General features: G+C 34.1%; 6 protein-coding genes across 6 annotated transcripts; 5 read left to right on the forward strand and 1 right to left on the reverse strand.

Moving 5' to 3' along the window:
* Positions 1-18: 18 nt before the first annotated feature.
* Positions 19-1902, forward strand: LOC143450127 (centrosomal protein of 55 kDa-like). Its single transcript, XM_076950549.1, has one exon. The coding sequence runs from the start codon at positions 37-39 to the stop codon at positions 1042-1044; it is 1008 nt and encodes a 335-aa protein (XP_076806664.1). The 5' UTR covers positions 19-36; the 3' UTR covers positions 1045-1902.
* On the forward strand, positions 1852-3405 carry LOC143450126 (ubiquitin-like domain-containing CTD phosphatase 1). Its single transcript, XM_076950548.1, has one exon. It carries the CDS (start codon positions 1852-1854, stop codon positions 2884-2886), a length of 1035 nt encoding a protein of 344 aa, XP_076806663.1. The 3' UTR covers positions 2887-3405.
* A 65-nt stretch (positions 3406-3470) lies between these two features.
* Positions 3471-3836, forward strand: LOC143449846 (centrosomal protein 20-like). Its single transcript, XM_076950174.1, has one exon. The coding sequence runs from the start codon at positions 3471-3473 to the stop codon at positions 3834-3836; it is 366 nt and encodes a 121-aa protein (XP_076806289.1).
* A 3246-nt stretch (positions 3837-7082) lies between these two features.
* LOC143450128 (androgen-induced gene 1 protein-like) lies at positions 7083-8797 on the forward strand. The gene has a single exon (XM_076950551.1). It carries the CDS (start codon positions 7087-7089, stop codon positions 7759-7761), a length of 675 nt encoding a protein of 224 aa, XP_076806666.1. The 5' UTR covers positions 7083-7086; the 3' UTR covers positions 7762-8797.
* A 2503-nt stretch (positions 8798-11300) lies between these two features.
* On the forward strand, positions 11301-14308 carry LOC143449567 (cation-dependent mannose-6-phosphate receptor-like). Its single transcript, XM_076949819.1, has 5 exons — positions 11301-11536; positions 12529-12856; positions 12965-13101; positions 13184-13310; positions 13573-14308. Exons 1-5 carry the CDS (start codon positions 11388-11390, stop codon positions 13693-13695), a joined length of 864 nt encoding a protein of 287 aa, XP_076805934.1. The 5' UTR covers positions 11301-11387; the 3' UTR covers positions 13696-14308.
* A 296-nt stretch (positions 14309-14604) lies between these two features.
* LOC143449568 (uncharacterized) lies at positions 14605-17022 on the reverse strand. The gene is made up of 3 exons (XM_076949820.1): positions 16482-17022; positions 15260-15358; positions 14605-14875 (listed from the first exon to the last, which is right to left on the reverse strand). The coding sequence occupies exons 1-3, from the start codon at positions 16943-16945 to the stop codon at positions 14674-14676; spliced, it is 765 nt and encodes a 254-aa protein (XP_076805935.1). The 5' UTR covers positions 16946-17022; the 3' UTR covers positions 14605-14673.
* Between the last annotated feature and the right edge of the window lie 4002 nt (positions 17023-21024).

Genomic DNA, 21024 nt, shown 5'->3' on the forward strand with positions numbered 1-21024 from the left:
AAATCTTGCAAAACTTTTTATTGACGGAAGTATATTATGAGCCTTTCAAGACGAGGATCATTAAACAAAGCATGTCCCGGATCAAATGAAAACATCACTGAGCTGAAAACTCAGCTGAAAGATGCACTTGAAAAAAACTCTCGCTGGCAAGCATACAACTGCCAACGAGAAGAATATGTAAAAAATTTGCTTGCCAAATATAATCAAACCCGCACAGAGTTACAAAGCACTCGTAACAAGTTGGAAAAGATAACAAGCAACCCAGATCAACTTGCAGCAGAGCAACGACGTTACTTTGACAAGTTGCTGGTTGAAGCACGGCTAGAACTTGAGAACCAACGCAATGAAACTTTGCATGCCAATACACAACTTTCAATCATAAAGGAAAAATATGAAAATGACATTCGAAACTTGGAAAATGCAATAGAAAACTGGAGGCACAAATATGGAAAAATTTGTGTAAGATTGGCTACCTTAAATGCAAAAAATGATGAGTCTAACCATAAATCAAACACTCAGCAAAGAATATCAGGTAATAGAAATCTTAAAGTACAGTTCTATGAGGATGATGAACTTAAAAAGGTAGTGGTGGAAAACGAACTGAATATTATTAAGGAAAAGGTTGAAGAACTTCAACGAAAAGTTGACCATCGTGACACAAAAGCTTTTCGAAGATCTTTTGATAATCTTAGGCGAGAAGAAGTTCAATCCAGTAAGTTACGTGTACACACCGTAAATAAAAACCAGACATCTGACAAAGCAACGAAAAACAGTCAAGCATTATTCCAAAATTGTGTGTCAGACACCATTCCTGAACATAAGTCTTCAAAACCTAAATCTGTTGAATCTAAGGTTGATTTGACATTAGGCAGATCAGACTTAAAAACTCGTAGGTCAAAACCTAGAAAATATCGCTCACTGCCTGCTAGTACATATTCTGAAGCTACAAATGAAGACCTTTTGTACTGCCCAAGTTGTGGCAAAAGGTATCCAATTTCAGACCATGCCTCTTTGCTTGACCACATTGATATTTGTGGAGATTAAGTTCAGAATGACAGAAATATTTGTAAAACAATGAACATGTTCACAAGTCTGATGACAAAAACAATCATAATTGCACTATTTCTGTTGTGTTTGTTTTTTGATGAGTTTCATTATAAATAACTTATACTATGGCTTCTATAACTCCCAAAGTCCCAGTTTTTAGTATATATAATGCTTTTTGTAAAACAATATTTTATTCTAATTAACAGTATGTCTCACATGGTCTTACATAATGTGTGGCGTTCTTTATATGTTATATACTAATTAAAAATAGTTATTGTATTTACTTTGAACAGCGTACGACTCCATCAGCGTTTAGACCATCTCAAAGTTTCATTTTACGAGTATTTCCTTTACGTTTATGTGTTGTCAAACTTCGTTGTTACATTCATAATTTTATATTTTGTTGCACCATTTTATTTTTATAGTCACCATTCAAATTTTAAAAAAGTATTACTATTGAAGTATGTCTGTCTTTTGTATGTCGCCACTGTTATAGCAGTTTTTGCTGGCACAAAGTTTATACTTAAATAGTAATATCAAATAATTAACTGATTTTAATGGTTGAATTTTTCACACTGCATAGGTATGGTGTTTATAACCTAGCTGTAATGATATTTACGTTAACTTTACTATGTCCTACTTGGAATCTGTTTTAAAAGTTGTTGCTGGCCTGTTGTTTTTTCTAATCTGTAGAAACACCCCCACTGCTGAGAAATGTTTCCGTTACAGCACGTGTTTGAATACCACAATATTCTAAAAGAATCGTATTGTAAATTTACAACTCACCAGTAAGCATTTTTGTGCATGATGTATGTTTGCTGGCCACTAAATCATCTGCTTTATTTTCTTCAGCAATACATCAGAATGAATTCATCATTCACAATTACAGTAAAATGGAATGGTAAAAACTATGATCTTGATAGTATAGACACTGATTTGATAGTGGAAGATTTAAAACGTCTAATAGAAAACATCACAGGTGTTCGTCCTGAAAGGCAAAAATTGCTTAACCTAAAGGCCAAAGGCAAACCATTAACAGACAGTTTGAAACTTTGTGAAACGAACATAAAGCCAAAGATGAAAATTATGATGATGGGAACCGTAGAAGAAGACCTAAAAGATGTTCTTGAGCCTCCAACTGATATTGGAGAAGTGGTCAATGATTTCGACATAGATGATGATGTGGAAATAAAGCTTGAAAACAGAGAGGAACATTTGGCAAAAATTGATAAACGAATACAAAGCTACGAGATGAAAAAATTGAACGAGCCTCGTCATGGAAAAAAGCTTCTAGTTTTAGATGTGGATTATACTTTATTTGATCATAGATCAAATGCTGAAAAGGCAAGTGAACTAATGCGACCATATTTGCATGAATTTCTGACCAATGCTTATGAAAGTTATGACATCGTCATATGGTCTGCAACCAGCATGAAGTGGATCGAAGTGAAAATGAAAGAATTGGGTGTAACTACTAACCCTAACTATAAGATATGTTTCTTTATGGATCATGGTGCTATGATAACTGTTCACACACCCACATATGGTGTTGTTGACACAAAACCTTTGAAAGTTATATGGGGTAAATATCCAGACCTTTACTCTGCAGACAATACAGTCATGTTTGATGATTTAAGACGTAATTTTCTGATGAATCCACAGTCTGGTTTGAAAATTAAACCATTTAAAAATGCACATATAAATCGTGAAAGTGACTGTGAACTTCGTAAATTGTCACAGTACTTGAGTGACATAGCTGATCTGGAAAGCTTTAAACTCTTGAATCATAAACACTGGGAACACTTTAGAAGGAAAAAAGCTAAAAGTTTACAGGATTAATAAAATGGTTAACTTTAAAATTTGTACTTTTATTTTGCTTTTATTGCCCGATATACCTGAAACTTATACAGCATTCTTAGTCTTCGCCGAGTTATTTTGATTTTCTTTGTGTAAATGTCAGATAATTGTCACTTAAATGTTTGTGACCAGAATGTCTGTAAAATCTAAAGAGGCAGCACATATGTCACCATGTGCAGCGCAGTGTTTTGCACACATTTATTGATGATGGATTTTTAATATAAACAGTTGCTATTACTTGCCACTTGTAACAGGAAGTTGTTTATTGTAACACAGCGTGTGGTTTGACATACGTATGTGCAGCATTTTTGTTTATACTAAACTGATTTCTGCCTCATAGTGCCTACGCTTGGTAATGTCATAAATTTTATGCTGTCCAAATTTTGGGTTTTTCAGTAGCAAATTATATGAATTAGTTTTGAAACTACTATACGGTACTATTATTACGATAATAAAGTTCAAATATAATTTGTAAAATGCAATATCATTGTAATCCTTTAGGTAATAACATTGTCATAAATCTGTAAAGCACATATCCAAGGTTTTGAAGATATATTTCGTACGAAATGGCCACTGTCGGCGCATTGAAACAAGCATTAACAGAAACACTGGACAATAAAGGAGTTTTGAATGAACTAAAAGCACGGATTCGTGCTGAGGTGTTTCATGCAATTGAAGATCCTACAACTGTAAAACCACAACTGAGCAATGAAAATCTTCTCATCAACGAACTTATCCGAGAATACTTGATATTTAACAACTACAAATATACAGACTCCGTATTATTAGCTGAAACAGGCCAAAGTGGGGTGCAGCTTGAAAGAAGTTTTTTATGTCAAGAACTGAAGGTGCAAGATTCAGATGAATCAGCCAAGTTGCCATTGTTGTACAGCCTGTTAAATAACTTTGTTGAAAGAAAGAATTGCAGTTGAAAAATAGCCATATTATAAATATTTTATGGCTCACCAATTCTCCCATTTTGTATACCAACTCGAAAAACTTTTTCATATATTGTATTAGAATGAAAGAGGAGTAAAATATGTCATGAGTAACTTGAAAATCAAAGAGTAAATTTATTTTTTATAATGCCATTTTTGCATAGGAATGGTGATGTATGAAAAAATCTTTTGTAAGAAAGTGGTTACCCATAAGCATTGATTCCATATTTAATGTACTGTACTTCTAAGATGTGGGCTAGTGAAAATATGATTTACTTGGTTTAATATCGGAGTGATTCCAATGTTCCGTTATTTGGAATATTTTTTATTTGTTAAATTGTCTAAATTAAAACTCCTTAACTGCTTTTAAGCAAAACGCAGACATTCAGGTATAAGCTGGTTTGGTTCTTGCTACAAACTTGTGATAATTTTGCAAAAAAAAACACAAAAACAGTGTTCATTTATTTTAGATTATATGGCAAGGATAATGGACATCCCTAGTTAAATAGCAGCCTGGAGTTGAAATTACTCCAACATTTTGTATAATCAGTAGGGATACTGTGAGAAATATCTGCAAATCTTAGTTATTTTGTTGCGAGGTTACCATAGTTTAATGACTGCAGTGAAATTCCCTCACATCTTACGGCCTCCTTACAGTGACACAATGGTGAAGGTCAAAATCAAATCAAAATAACATGTGATTGAAAATTGTTAAACATGAGTTGTTAATAATGGTGATGTGTGTATTAACTTTGTTTCTAACAATCAGTGAAATATGTGCATCTACAGTAGATATATATCCAATATTTTGTCGCCAATCACTGCATAGATGAATTAATGAGTCTTAGTGCAACTTTTTGTGGCATTTTTTACAGCTTTTAGTCTAGCATTGACATTCTTCAAATTAAACGTCTTTTTTCTACGTGAATCAATGAGTAATGTTTTGTATCAAAATAAATCGAAACACAATAACAATGAATCAGTCAAAGTACAGCTTAAGATTTTGTAGTCAACTAAGTAAAAATTCAACATGTTGGTAAAGTTTGATGCAAATGCTCTCTAGATTGTTTTGCTGTGGCTAAATTTTTCAATTTGTCATCATTTTGACTCTAAATGGAGTTCTGTCATTAAAATTTTTAGCCATCGACTGACCATTATAAGGTCATTATTAAAATTGTGTGATAAAGGAGATATTTAAATTGAGCATAGTACAGGTATGTACATTACGAAGTTTATATTGAAACTTTATAGTTACTTATCTCTGCTACTTCATTTATTCGTATGGATTATGTACTTTTGTTGTAGGCATTGTGTACACAATAGATGGCACTGTACATAGATTAGATACTTATTGTACATGTGTTTCATGTGTCCTGTCTTATTCAATACTGCAACTAATGCAAAACATGGAAGTTGGTAATGAGTCAAAATTTCATGAATCAGTTGTTGATAATCCAGCTGAATGCTCTATTTCAGCTGATGATTCCAGTGTTCTTGGAACAGCAATAAAGCTTGGTCCAGCTGCTTGCAGCACACCACAGCACCACAATGTCAATTTTAACCTGAAAGAATTGATGAGTCGAAAACGGTTGCCGGACAGCTTAGACTTTAAGTTAAATAAAGCTAAAGTTGCAAGGTTATCTGAGGTCTCAGTTGACGAAAAAATATGTAGTGATCCTTTTGAACCCAATGGTCAATACAATCTTACTGCCTATGATGTAGGTGGAACTGAAAATGATAAAAATACTGCATGTTTTGCTAAAACTGTCGCAAGTTCCAGTGCGAATGGAGACCAAAATCAGATAGCTATCTCTTTTTTTGCATCAAATAATAATAACATTTTCAGTGATGATGAGACTTTACTCAATTCTCTGTCTGATGACGATCAGGATGAAGATGATGAAACGTATTTATATTTACTTGACTCTCCTGAGCCAAGTGAAAATTCTATAGAAAGCTCAAGTGATAGTACCACCTGTAATACTTCATGCTGTGACACACTACAGGAAACTACAGTTTCAGAGGATTCTACACTCATTCAGTCAAATGGCATAACTCCGAGGGGTCAGACTTTGCAAGGTTTTTTGAAGCAACATTTAAATAACCAACACATACCATATCCACAGTGGCTGGAGAGTGCTAAACGTCGATGTACTGCTACCGAGTTAATTGAATTAATGAACTCAGTTTATGAACCACATTCCGATGTGTATCCTCAGGACCTTTCTACATATAATTATAGGGATGTTATGAAAGCATGTGGAAGATTTCCAGATGATGTCCACAGTGGGTGCAAAGTCGATGACTTCTACCACATCGTGCCTGATGTGCATAACAAGAGGTTTTCAACTTTGCATCAACTTACTCGTTAATTGGTTAATGATGATAAACCTATTTTTTAAATGAATTTTCAACTTTGACATGTATGATTAGCTCTGGATTGAAATTAATCTTAAAACTTGATAACGCAACAAATGCAAAGTAAGTATGTTCAAATATACAATTACAATGTTAATATTTTTACCTATCAGTATGTCTTAAACAAACATTGCATACTTGTCATTGGGTTAATTAATTATTGATGGGGTTAAATCAAGAAAGGATTGAAATAGGAACAATATTAGTAATTTTGTATGCTTAAATTTTTTTTTTCGTTTCATGTTTTATGCTTTCAATGTCTTTCAGAGTGTAAACAAAAACTATAACAAAGCTTACCCAACAACTTTCAATGAACATTTAAGAAGAGCTATTTAATTTCAATGAAACTTCACCCTTTAAATATATACGCATGACAAGGCAATATGCATGCATGACAACTACTTTTGGTCTTAGCAAAGTGTAATAAAATTACCAACATGTTTTTAGGACTATTACACCATTAATTTTGATTCCTAGTTACCGTTATCATTACCTAAAAATCGTGTATATTTTGATATAATATATGTCATATTCTGTGCATTTATCTACAAGGTGTGTCCCTGCTTTAAAACAGTGTGACTTCCTTATTGTTTTCTTTTCAGGGATCAGTATGTCTTAATACTGAATAGTTCAGAGGATTTGTCATGGACTTACTTAATAAATTCTTTCTTTCAGCATTTGTTTTCTGCTTCAGGAGTTCGTTTTTTGACATTTCATTTGAAACTTATTTGTTTTAAAGCAATAGTCTACTTGTTACTATCCCAAAACACTGCGCATGAAATTTTTGTTTCAGGGCAGTCTTTAAATTTTTGTTTAGTATAATAACATGGTGTCAAAGCTGGTGTTAAGTTACCATGCTTTTGCATGGTTAGAAGCAACATTTGCGTTGGTATTATATCATTACTTAATACTGACACAAATAAAGCAGACATATGGGCGTCAGTGGAAGTATCTCACTTACATCAATCTAGTCGTTCAGTTCATTTGTTTTACTCTATGTATCGTAAAGGATCTTACTCATCGCTGGAATTTAAAAGATTTATCAAGAAAAATCAAATGTGTCAGAGATGTCATTCATGCTTCAATTGGCATACCCTGTGCCCTAACTGTTCTTTTTTCATTTTGGAGTATATATCTAATTGATCGTGAGTTAATTTATCCCAAAGTATTAGATAACATCTTGCCCCAATGGGCGAATCATGTTTGGCATTCAGCTATTATTCTCGCGGTTGGTGAAGTGTTACTTGACCACATCCAATACCCAAAACGGCATATTGGAATAGGTATCTGTTTTTTGTTTGGGTTAGTCTACTTGGTTTGGGTGCAGTGTGTATATTATGCGAGTGGGATTTCTGTATACCCCTTTTTAAAACAACTGAAGGGACTGCCTTTTGCTCTATTTGTTACGTTGGAGCTGATATTCTCTTGGATGTGCTATTCAGCAGGGGAAGCTCTCAGTGGGATTGGAAGTCTCAAACTTCAACAGAAGAAAGTTACTTGAAAATATCATTTTTAAGAGTGTAAAAACTTCTAACGATTAATGCAAAAGGCATTATATAATTTATATTCTTCAGATGTTAGTTAATGTTATGATTTTCGATACTTATTTAGATTTTTTATCATTGATTAGTAATTATGAACTTTCTTATCTTTAATCTTTATATGTATTATGTTCATGGGAACATCTAAGTATATCATTTTAAAATTATGATATTAATCGTCATAATTTTTGTGCACCTGGGGTCCTAATACAGCGCCCTCACCTCAGTCACCAAAACGGGATTTCGATGCGAAGGATGCTGTTGTTTTTCGCGAGATTTTATTTTAGCCGTCCATTTGTACATTAGCAATTCCTTGAAAGCATGTCTCTTTCGTTCCTCTCTGTTTGTTTTGATTTAATTATTGATCTTTTCGTGATTTTGTTACTGTGATTTAGTTAATTTTTTTCGCTAACGTAAGCACTTTTTAGGTTCGGTGGCCATACTAACCTTTCATTGTAATAGCGTAGGCTCAGTATACCCCCGTGCAATTAATACCTTGCACGTTTTAAGGCTACAGGCTTGATTGCTTTTTCTGTTTGTTTGTCAGCGTATTTCTTGTTATGTTTCCGTATGACAAGGTTTGCAACATTCTTTCAGCTGCCCACAGTCAATGGCGAAAAATTACCAACACGATACTTTTTAACGGATATGTAGTTTTGCGTTCAAATGTCATGTCACTGAGTATTAATGACGTTGTGACAATAAAAGGATATTATGGTATACAAATCGAAAAGAATTCTTATTTTCAGACGTCTGCTTTACGAAACATGACGTCATTATAATAGATAACATTGTGTACCGATAATTAACTTTCTGTTTTCCGTTTTAAGTCGTGACATAAATATTTCGCCTGCCTATCTTGTGTGAGTTATACACAGCTGTTTAATGCATTTCTTCTATGATCAACGCTGTAACATGTACGTCTTTATGCTGTTGCTGTGCCAATGTTATGTTTAAATGTAATTGTTCAATGTCATCAGTATATACAGTTGTCATTCCTACGCAACAATTTTTTAATTCTATTTGGATAAGTTCAGTGTTAAGATAGACAACTTTATTGTCATCTTCACAAGGTGACAAGGACTTTGGTCCTATAATATAGCAGTGGAAAACAAGTCATTATAATGTTGATCACTGCCTATTGAAGCTAGTCATCAGACAATAAGCCGTCAAGGTGAACAATTAAATCTGTGGGTGAGAAAAGCAGACAACGACCTCATGAGATTCATATATCATCACCCGCAATAAACATTTCAACAAGTACTTATTGTAGTGAAGTGAGTCAACCTCTCAAGTTCAGGTACCATATACCCACCTTCCGTTACAATGTAATATTACTTCCCTACATGATATAAATTTTTATATTACTGATGATTCTTAATCTACGTTCATGATCACGATGCTTGATAATCAGTTTTTAATTCTAGTCAAACCCTTTGGAAACTGGCAAGCTTTTTCCTGCGTTTGGCATAAATAAGGAAGCCTAAGTACAAAAGATTAATCAACATCAATTAAGAGGTTATGATATGTTTGTTACCATGCTTGGTAAGAGACGGCATTTTGTGTTTATCTGGCTTACCAAAAACGATAAAAGACTGACGGAAGTGCAATTTCCTCTTAAACCATATCTTACTCTCCATATGCAAATTAGTAGAGCCAAATAACGTTGCATCTGCATTGCAATTCACAGGCAATCATGTCTTGAAAGCTTTCCTTTATGTGGTTATTTCACCATTATTGTTCATTAAATCATTAAAAACTAATATACAGTAACGACGTTTTTGGTTCATTTTATATCGTATTGAGTACAGTTCCGGTCGAACCTCGTTATAACGTCCAGTGGGGGACAGGAAGTGTATATGCTGAAATTTTGCAATTTCCAGGAAAATGTGAAACATTCCACGTAATGTTTAAAAAAGTGTGTAAGACCAATCAAAGGCCAGCATGGCTTGATTTCTAGTGCGGGGATTAACCTAGCAAATGACGGGTTAAAAACTTCCAATTCGCAAATTGTAGGTGAAAATTGACATTTTGGCTCAAAATTGCAGTCTTGAATTTAAAATTCTATTGCAAGATTTGAGAATTTAAAAAAAAACGGAAACTTAAAGGAAAATGTCGTACGCGTAGCGCTTATGGCCACACACTCATTCGATTTTTGTTGGAAGTTGTAGTTGTGCACAAACATTTTATCCTTATCGGATATTGTGCTCACAATTTTTTAAAGTTTTTTTGAGTACCGAAATGGTCTTTTAAATTTCCCAAACGGTCTCTTAAAATTTATACTATTTAATTTTTACAGAAAATTAATCTTTAAAAGTGACATGGTCTAAAAAGTTTTGAGGCGGTCGCCAAAGTCAAACCTTAAGAAAGCACTGTGTAGGAGTATAACAGCTTTTTAAATACAGTATATTATGCTGTGAGAAAGATACACATTACTTTGCAAAAAACATATTCCGTCTATGTGGTCAGTGATATCATATCATAAGTTCTTTGATTTGTAGATTTAAGTTAATCACCATTTAAGTTTTGTGACCAGGTCAACCGCTCATTGCTATGATTTCACCGCAGATCTATCTATCAATCAGTCTTCAGAAAAATCACTCGTTTGACATCTGTACTTTATTTATTATTTGTAATTTATTTTGTTATTTTTAAATAAACTTTATACAATAAATTTTATATCTTTGCTTTTTTATTTTTTTAAAAATACTTTTATTTTAAATCAATTTACTATATGCAAATTAAAAAAATCTATTTTTTTAGACAAGTGTTTTAGTTTTTTTGGACAACCACTGCAGAGAACTTCATATTATATTAATTACTGACAAGTTATGAACCTTACACTGGTTTTTCCTCGGAATATAAAATTGCAACAATTCGGTACTGTATAATAAAGCAATTTCAACTTTCCTCAAGTTATGCTAAATATTTTTAGGAATTAAAAATGCTTTTAGTTTTAGAAGTTTTCATACTGGGGGACTTTTTCAGTGCAATTAAATTTTTGCTCTCCAGACTTTCTAAAAACTGAGGAGTATCATCAGGTTTTTTTGGAACAAAGTGTTTCCATGTCAGAAAACATCTTTTGGCGTCTAAGAACTAGGCTATGCTTTAAGAGGTTAGTTAGGTTTTGTTGTTACGAGCAAGCTGGTAAAAATAGTGTAATGACAAAAATGCCCCAGTGCAAACAATTTTTTAAAAATAAATAAATAATTAAATGAAATCCTAAAAAATACACCAAAATATCAATATTTAAATCAAAACAAACATGGAAAGAAGTCTAGAAGACATGTTTGTTAGGCTGCAAAGAGTCGTTGTTATGCTCATGGATCAAATATGTAAACTGTAGCTCCCTGTTGGAAAGTTTGCTTTCGGTGTGCCAGATAAATACTGGTCAATAAATTTAATGAACTTTTTTGTTTTTTTCCCATGCATCTGTAGGCTAGCACAGATACTTTGTTCCGCAAGTTTTCTAATATCCAATTTTTACATACATAGAGACGTTAAGAGAACTTATCAGTAATTATTTTTACTCATTAGACCAGTATAAGTAAAATATCTGTTCAAATTAGCCAATTTCATTAAGCTAATGATTCTGTCGGATTTTCATGCATTGATTTTGGTGTACTGCATGTATAATGCAGTTGTTAAATGCATGGCCAATTGCAAGCTGAAAAACGTAGATGATGAACATTCAATGAAACTTCTTGAAAAGCTTGAACCACTTAAAGGATTGACGTAAGTATCGAATGTACATGTGTTATGATTAGTTCTTTGATAAATCTTTGTGTAAATGTATGCTAATAATGTTGCCTATAATGCCAGCTTTTTCAAAAATTTGTATGCCTACAGGCCTACTAAACATCTTGTGCATGCTTACTCTATTCTATGACAAATAAGCATAGAAAATTGCACCAAATTGCAAGCAACAAATTGACAACTTGGCTGTTTTCTGTTGCAGACTATTTCATAGAAATCTATCCTGTTACACTGCACTTGCAAAATTGAAAAGTGCAATTGTGTGAACCTAAGTGTGTTCGTACGGTCTTCCATATGCACTGCAAGCTTATCAGGCTTTGTTATACACAATGACTTAAAGGCTCAGTTAGAACTACAATATAAATAATTTTAAGCGACTTTTTGAATATTGATGAGAAAACCATGTTAATCTTTTTTTATTTAATAAAATGGTTAATGAGGTAGGACTATTACAGTTAACTGACTATTAATTTTAAAGTAAAACATAAGCTTTGTCATGCTTCGGCTTACCATGCTGAATACTATTCATTTGAATGTTGCCAAGTTCAATAATTATCAACCTAACATTTATTTGGTCACAATGTTGTTTCTGGTTTAACATTTTTTACTGTTTTCTTGTGTAATAAGGCAACCTTGGAATGTGATGCTCCATGCGCAAAACAGTATATTCTATCAAATTGGAACTTTTATAATAAATCAATTTTTCCATGTGCTGACAGAAATAAGATAAAGCTTATTAAGGATAAAAAATCCAGACAAGAGGGGGCAAGGTACATAATGCAGCATTTTGCACAAAGGCCTGGCTCCCCTAGCTTAAGCCTGACTATGAGCCTGGTTCTAAAGCGGTTTTGTAACAAACCTTCTCTTTGGTATTGTGCAGCACATAGGGTTTTTGAAGGTAAACATTAACTTACCATGATGATGATGACGTTCAATTTTTAACACATCTATTGATAAACATCTTTTTCCAGGTTTCAGCATACATTTGTGGAAAAGAATCACCATTCTTACAACTACACATTGAATATATGCACTCCAGTGTCGCTTGGTAATTTTGAAGATGAAGAAAAACTCACGGGAGTGTTACAAGAAGACCAGAAAAATGTAGACACTCCATTTGTAAAAATTGGCCGTATAAATAGCACCGTTGTGAAGGGAGGAGAAAATTGGTTGATGCTAACTTATACTCACGGTGATAAATACAACTCACATTGTAATAAAGGCTGTGATGATGGCAGCGACACCAAAGCCAGAAGGCAGGCACACGTAATGATTGTGTGCGACCCCAATCATCTGAAGGTTAGTTCTTTTTATGTTCACGTAACTGCTTAAATTTCCTACTATTGACAAGTTTGTTTAATGTGATTAGGGGAAATAAAGTAATTTGAACTTTTTGTACAAATGAAGGGAGATTTTGCAGTGTTGTATGAGCATAATATTGGTAATTATGAGACTGAATGCTTCTACATGATGGAGTTGAAGAGTAGTGTTGCGTGTACCTCAGTTTCTAAAGGACTCAGTTCTGGGTCAATATTTTTAATAATGTAAGTAAATACAATGTATATAAATATATTCTAGTTTGTGAACGTTGGATAAATCGTTTTAGACCAGCTGTTCTTCATTTAGATTTTTTTCGTTTGCCGTTGCATATTTGATAATTGGAGCAGTATACAAACGATGTGTCTATGGGTCAAAAGGTTTGGACCAGATACCAAACATAGCATTTTGGAAAAGCTGTGGAAGCTTGCAAGCTGTAAGTGTATTTTTGTTTGCTTTAACTCAGACACCGTTTGTAATGTACATGAATGATGTTTTGCAGGAAGCTTTTGTTGTCATGTTAATGTTTTGTAATTTTTACTTAAATGAAATTATAATTAAAATACCTATGGAAATTATTGTGTTATTGTGAACTTTTGAAACACCTTTTACTCCTTCACATGTGTCCACAACCTTTCATCACTCAATCAAAAACTGTTGTTTCATACAATTTGTACAAATATGTTTATAACATTTAGGATGGCTGCAACTTTTTATGCCGTTGTCAAGAGTCAGGATACAATAGCAATCAACCATACACAGGAATAGCAGATGATCAGCTTGATGAAGAAATTGATGATGAGCATCTACTTCCCATGTAATCTGTGTTCTTTGCAATTGGGCAGTGCAATACTTCACCCGTGCTTGTGCTCTTTTAATCCAGAGAAATGCATTGAAAATTCAAATGAAGTTATTTGATTTTTTTCAAGCACTGCAACTTTGCTGTTGAGATTTTCAGTCATATCTTATCATTACTTACACACAGATCTTGATTCTTAAGTCATGATTCCATCATAATTTCAACACCCACATAAAACGTTTGGGTTATTACACCTCCCTATCATTGTCACAGTACTAGTTGCTTATCATCTCCTAATTTTTATGTGCCTGTTAGGTTTCATTGCTATGAATCTGGATATAAAGCACTGTGATTAGTGTGGTATCCATGCCGTTATTACTAGAAGATACATGTAAAAAGATGTCATATTTAGTAACGTTATCACTATGTATGTTATACCTAGTGTTAGATGTGTATTACCTAAAAATGCCAGTAGGTTTGACTTAACACCTACAATTTTAATTAAGTGGCACAGATGTTTACATGCTCAGGTATTCGGTTGTTCATTCTGAGATAAATTAACGTTCAAATCATTCTTAACTTTGTTTTGTGCATGTTTAATTGTTGTATGTAATAAATCCCCATTCATTTGTTTAGACAAACTTCTCATAAAGTTTTTGCAGTTTAAGTTTTTCTCAGTTTTTCCATAGCAGTTTTTTTAAATGTATAAATCTATTTCTTATCTGCAGGCAGCACTGAATGTGTTAGTAGTTACATCTTCCATAAGTCATATTATTGTAGAAAGTGCTAAATTATCTACTTTTCACTGTTTGATATATTGCATTTTATTTGAAAGTGAAATTTATTTGATGGTGAAGTGTCATATTTGTAATTTTGCAGATTAGGTACTGAAGTGACTAATTATAAAAGATGGTTTAATTTAAGACTACTCTTACGATGCTTCAATCTTGTATTACAAGGCACCAAATTTGCACTATTTAATTTAATTCTCAATTAGTATTCATTTCCGTCGCTTTGTTCTACTAAAATGTCTTTCATTGTCCCTTCTCATTATTGATGTTACTCTCGCAAACTTTTGGTATTCCTCTGGAGTTAAAGCATCATCCCAAACACCTTCCTCCCTCCATTCCTTAACCAATCTCTTTTTTTCTTCCTCTGTTAACTCAGGCGGCGTCGTTGTTAAATTATACATCTTCCAGGAGCTGAATAACATTTTACAATTAAATCTAGATGCACCATTCTTACATTTCCAAACCTAGTTGCTCACAATTGCCAGCTTGGCAATGTGGCAGTTATAGAGCCAAGACTTTAATTATGCAAACCACACTGGATATTGAGCACCTCTACACCCATTGTAATGTTCATGGGCAAATAACAGTTAACCAAACTTGGGCGGCAAGACCACGATAACATAAATAGAAATGTATCTATTTGAAAATTCATACTGACAAGACCAGTACGTGAGGCTCAATTGGTGTAAAATTTTAAATTATCACACAGTTACTTGGCTAATGATAAATACATCACTACCATGGTATATATAGGCTATAGCCATATAATGAAAAAATTATTACAGTCAAACATACGTTTCTAGATTTTCATTTTGGAGTCTTTTACGATTTGCTTCCCTTCGTTCATCACGTGCTTGGACAAGTTTTCTAAATTTCTTTCTCCATCGAAGTAATCTGAAAACAATTTATTACTGAATTTTTAAAAAAATACTGTCAGAAACTGTGTTTTCGCCAAAATAACAGATGACCTGTCCAACTGTTTGTACATATTAACTTGCTTTAACCATAGCAATAATTCCTCTTATCAAACTGTACCGTACCACTGCAAATAAGCATTATCAGATTAATTTTTTTACAAATGGATTGTGACAGAACAATACTGCATTTCTAACAATGTCATATTAAGCAGATGTCTACCCTCTCTGAGTCGTTTTGTAATATTGTATAGTTGCTTTTATTCCCATTTTTATTTTCCAATTCAAACCAAACTTTTCCAGCAGCAATTGTTCAAGGCCTAAAGCTGGTCCGTAACACAGTGTTTAAAGTAGGATCAGTGATTTAAATGGCCCCTACAAACATACTGTACATATTCTAAAGTAGTTTAAAGTGAAGGGCAAGTCCAAAAACAAGCTGGCCTTAAATTGCAGAGTACTTGCCAGCAGTTATGACCAAAATTGTATTGTAAATTTCGGCTCTTATTATGACAAAAAGAGCGTTCATTAAGACGTCACAATGATTAGTGACAGATAATATTTGTTTTCAGCATTGGAACATCACAAAAACTAATAAAGCATTCATGTTTTTACTGCAGTAACTGGACTAGGCTAGAACCAACAGCCAAGACTATACTGTAGGTTATCATTTGCATTAACCAGTACAAATACCCCAAAGGTAAGCTAGTTTAGGTTTATTTAATGCAAAATTTTCTTGTTATACACTTACAGTAAGTACGCTTTCATTACATCTAATACTATTTAGTTGTCGGCCATACAAAACATTCGATTCATACTTGATCCAAATACCTGAGTCATCCCTAATGTTTCTGTTATTGTAACGTAATAAGAACTGCCATGTTTGTCATAATTAATAGATGAATTTGCGTTTTTTTGCCACTTATTATGGAAATAACTGCTTAACCACTATATTTTAGTACAAATCCTTACTCTTTTATGCTTCCTGACAACTACTCTTTGATTTAAGAAGGCCAACTTGGTTTTGGACATACCCCTCACTTCAATAGCCATAACCTAGTTCATTTAAAAGAAATTCAATCAATCAAACAAGGATGAAATACCACCTATGCCGCCTCATTGCTCTTCTTCGCCATTTTAAGTCACTTTTTCCAGCTTGCATAGGCAATTGCTTCTGGTAAGGGCTCTCTTCAATTGCTACATCTTCACGTTCAATATCCATTTCAACATTTGCATTCAGTTCAGGAAGTTCATACAGCTGATTTCTTTTTTCAAAATTGTCATCAATTTTTGGAATAGAATTAACTATGTTTATGTCATGCAAGCAATTTGTAATCCACTGTATTGATGTAGATGGGAATACTGAAGTTTTTTTAAGCTTCTGGCTTGTATTGGTTTGATGATGCCCTTGTGGTAATTTATTGCAAAAGTTTATAACTGTTAACTCCTCAAGACATAAATTGTTAGATGTAGATCCATAATAGGAAACATTGCGATAACACCTTACCGTAAATCCAGGTTTAACCATGCATTTAGTTAAGGGACTTAGCACTCTGCACAGCAATGCCATGATGACCAACTATTAGAATCCAGTTCTAATATTAAGTACAGTTTATACCGACCAATCTGCAAAAATAGGAGTTGGCAACAGTTAAAAAGTAATATTACATACATTAACTGGATGTTCTGCACAGAACTGAGCATATACATATACAATAGCAACGGTGGATGTTCGATCTTTCAAAGTAAACTAGTTAGAGGCTACAGACAGCTAAATTGCTCCGTCCAAACTCCTCACTACTACATATTGGCATAACATTACGTAGGCTTCACTATCTTTTTTACAACACGTGTAACTACACCGTCAACAGCGTACAAAACACGAACATATGTAAAAAACTTAACTCACAACCAATATGTCAGATAGGGGCAATTTCTGTTTAGACTATAGAGTTGTGTGTGAATAAAGCAATAAAATGATGATTTAACTGAGGTAGTTTTGAATCCTACAAAATATCACAGCAAAAAATAAAGCAGAGGTGATAGAATCACAGAATACAGCAATAGGCTAACTTACCGCATATAAGCCCCATTTTTTATTGAAAATGTTGAGCACAAAAATGAGAGTGGGCTTATATGCCCGACAGGAAAGTACGGCAGTTTTCAACGAAAAATCGTGCGTGCAAAGATGCAAATTTTGGCGCGCACTGAAACCTTAATTATTTTTTATATTTATTATATGTTGGCATTCAAACAATCACTTTCTATTTGCTTTTTTATTAAAGATCAGTGTGAACATAAAAAATCATTGACCATCGAAGTATAGGTAATTGAGATACAATGGAGGCAAGAGTTTGAAATCCACAAAAATTTGCTACACGTATTCGTCATCACTCATAATGCTGCAAATAGTGTAGTGAACTTAATTTCATTGCCACCAACGCCTTATTTTGACCTTTTGTCATTATTATGTAGGGTAATATTCCGGCCTTAAACCTTGGCGCCCCTAGCCCTGATATGCTGCATACTGCGCACATCGATGGGGCTTACTGTCCCCTAGCTATGCTTCTTATCATATTCTAATTTTTGCAAATAATGCGTCTGTTACTGTTTGATTGTTATCATACCAGACACCAGTTAACTAGTAGTGACAACCCACTAACCATGGGCTTACGCCTTCATTTAAGTGTTTTGCGCTCATGCACTCATCGAGTGATGGCATAACGACCTTTGGTAACGACTACTGTACACCTCAAGCACACTGGGCACTTTTTATTACAAAGTGACTATTTCAGCGTATGTAGGTCATGTAGCCTGTAGGTGTTAAAGATAGGCGGTTAGGTTAGGAAATGCAAAAAGTTGACTTTAGCTATTTAAAGTATAGCGCAACGAAAGGCTTTACGTTATATATATATATATGTGTGTGTTGTTGAGCTGTTCCTGATCCATGACTGCCGGTTAACTTGATATTATTTTATTGGCAAAAACCATGTGCAGATGCACAGCCATAACTTGATGCGGAGAGACATCTCAAAAAAGAGTGTCTGTGTGCCTCCTTGTCTTAAAGGCAAATAAACGTAGTGTTATCGATGTTATGGACATGTGGAAATCAAAGTAGGCTATACGATATGACATTATGCAGACATGATAAAAAGTTGATAAAAAATGCAAATCATCAAAACTGAAGCGTACGTACAACTAATAATACAGTTGTAGCGGCCTGGGTGCCATTTTTAATACCATTACATCATTTCTTGGAAAAGTGTTTTCTATGTTATTGATTGAAGCTTATGAACTTGATTTTTTGTTAACATTTCAACTGTCGTTTAATACTTGGAAACTTGCTCTGAATAACTTCGTGTGAACACTCCTTTTAGTTCGTTCCCAGGCTGTTTCCAGTACCTGTGCTGATAAGAAGTCCTTATTGGAAATGCCCGCTTCTTAACTTTATACTGATTATATTTCTCTACGTGTCAGCTTTAACTACATGTATCTCCCATTGACGACACATTGTTTTCGTCGCTGCACATGTTCTGAAATACTGCGTTTTTCTTGTCGAACATTTTCATTCCCATCGCTTAACGTTTTATAAGCTTGCAATTCTACCAGCAAGCAGAGAGGCAGATAGAGAAAATCACTGAAATGAACAGATGAGCTCTCTACACTGATCATGGTGATTGCAACTCAATAGACATCTTATAAGCAAAGGTATTATTATGTTCTTGGTTATGCGTAATATTGAGAAATTGTACCGCACCTACAATAAAAAAAATTTCTTGTAAACTATTTCTGATGTAATATGAACTCCTTTAGGTTGACAAGAGGTTAGAGTGTGACAAACAAACCACAACCACGTGATTATATGTTACGTCATAAGTCTACGTGTGGAAAACATCTGCATTGGAAATGATCATGTGAAGACTGCGTGATCAGAAGCGAAGAAAAAGATCTTACCTCGATTGAACTGGTGCAACGATTGGTAAATACACACGTGGGAATTGAGAGGCCAAAATTAGCCAAGATGGTGGAAATTTTGAAGTCAACAACAATGAACAGAAGAAGGATTTATGCATCACAAACAATTTACGTCATCATATAAATAAGCGATGAATTTCATTTTTTAGGAATATAGAGAGAGAGAGACAGATAGCTGATAGAGGAGAAATGAAAAGTTATTTTTTATACTGTAAAACGAATGTATTAAAAGCAAACGTCATTACTACGATCGGGCGACTGGAAGTTATAAATAAAAAGTGTATTCTGTTTGCTGCTGTTGTGTTTATTTCCTTGCAGGCGATTAAATCAATGAGTAAGTGTGCGCTAAATTGCATTTATTTATTGATATAAGCGGAACCACCAAACTTCACGGTTATAAGAGAAAGAGACTCATCAGTCGACAAACCAAGGATAGCTAAATCCACGACAGCTATCTATTGTGACGTTTAATGGACTTTGCTTAAGTCGTAACGAGTGACGGTAACGTCATAAGTACGTCAAATAAAACTAGGCAACAAATCAAAGCGTCATAAGAGTATTCTAACCGCACGCAACAATAGAGTCAGATAATTCAACAGGTAAATTAAGATACTCATAATATAACTTAAAGCCCTGCACAGTAATTCTTTTCAGAAGATTATTTCCGTTCATCGACGCCTGTGTGTTAATCCGCCGTGAAGCAATGCTTCAAAAGATTGGGCCATGCCCGAAAATTTTCCGAACAGGCAGACGACGTAACGTCCATTCGGTGCAACCCCTCATCGGAGGTATATGTTGATTGTCGTTGAAAGACTGCCACTTGTCGCAGCAGAGAAAAATATTCCTATGTTGAGTTAAAACGGCGGTAACTGTAGTACAGTACAACACGTCGAAAGCTGCACATTCCGTCGCACATTCTTCTTAATACGATCGTGCAGTCTATCATTCGAGTAAACTGCTAACTGAGTGGTTGCTTTGCTAAGCTGACTCCATTCTTGACACTAATTAAAGGTTGCGTGTCAGTCTTACCGGGGTCACCAAAATATATAGCGCAACGAAAGGCATTACCGTATATATATGTGTTGTAATAAGTAGTTGGTAAGCAACTTCATTTGGGAGTAAGCAACCGATTAAACCATTGCAGATAAAATAAACTACTAAGGAACCGATAACCAATGTCCTGCCGACCGATTAAACTTGCGATTTTAGTTAAAAATTGATCGATTTAATTGACAAATATTGTTTTAATTGATTTAGTCCATGGTGAAAAAGTTGTATCCTACTCGTCGAAACCTTGAAAATCGTTGAATCGGAAAATATTACTTAACCCTACTGTTGTTGAGCTGTTTCTGATCCACAACTGCCGGCTAACTTGATATTATTTTATTGGCAAATAAACGTGGTGTCCTACCGCTATCTAGCGGACAGGATGGTGAACGCTATAAAGGTTTTATTGGAATCATCAGACTTAAATTAGAAAGTAGATTGAGGTTACCATTGTAATGGAATGATTGGTTATTGTTATTGAACTTGACTGTTCCAGCCACTCCAATACAATCTTTGATTGTCTGAATGTTTATTGTCCTCGATATAAATGAGCCTCAAGGTCGTTGTATTGCTTTATCAACCCTAGACTCGACTGTTCAGCTAAAAGCTGTTTGTCTTATGAAACCG

Source organism: Clavelina lepadiformis, chromosome 3 (genome assembly GCF_947623445.1).
Source record: "Clavelina lepadiformis chromosome 3, kaClaLepa1.1, whole genome shotgun sequence".
NCBI classification, from domain to species: domain Eukaryota; kingdom Metazoa; phylum Chordata; class Ascidiacea; order Aplousobranchia; family Clavelinidae; genus Clavelina; species Clavelina lepadiformis.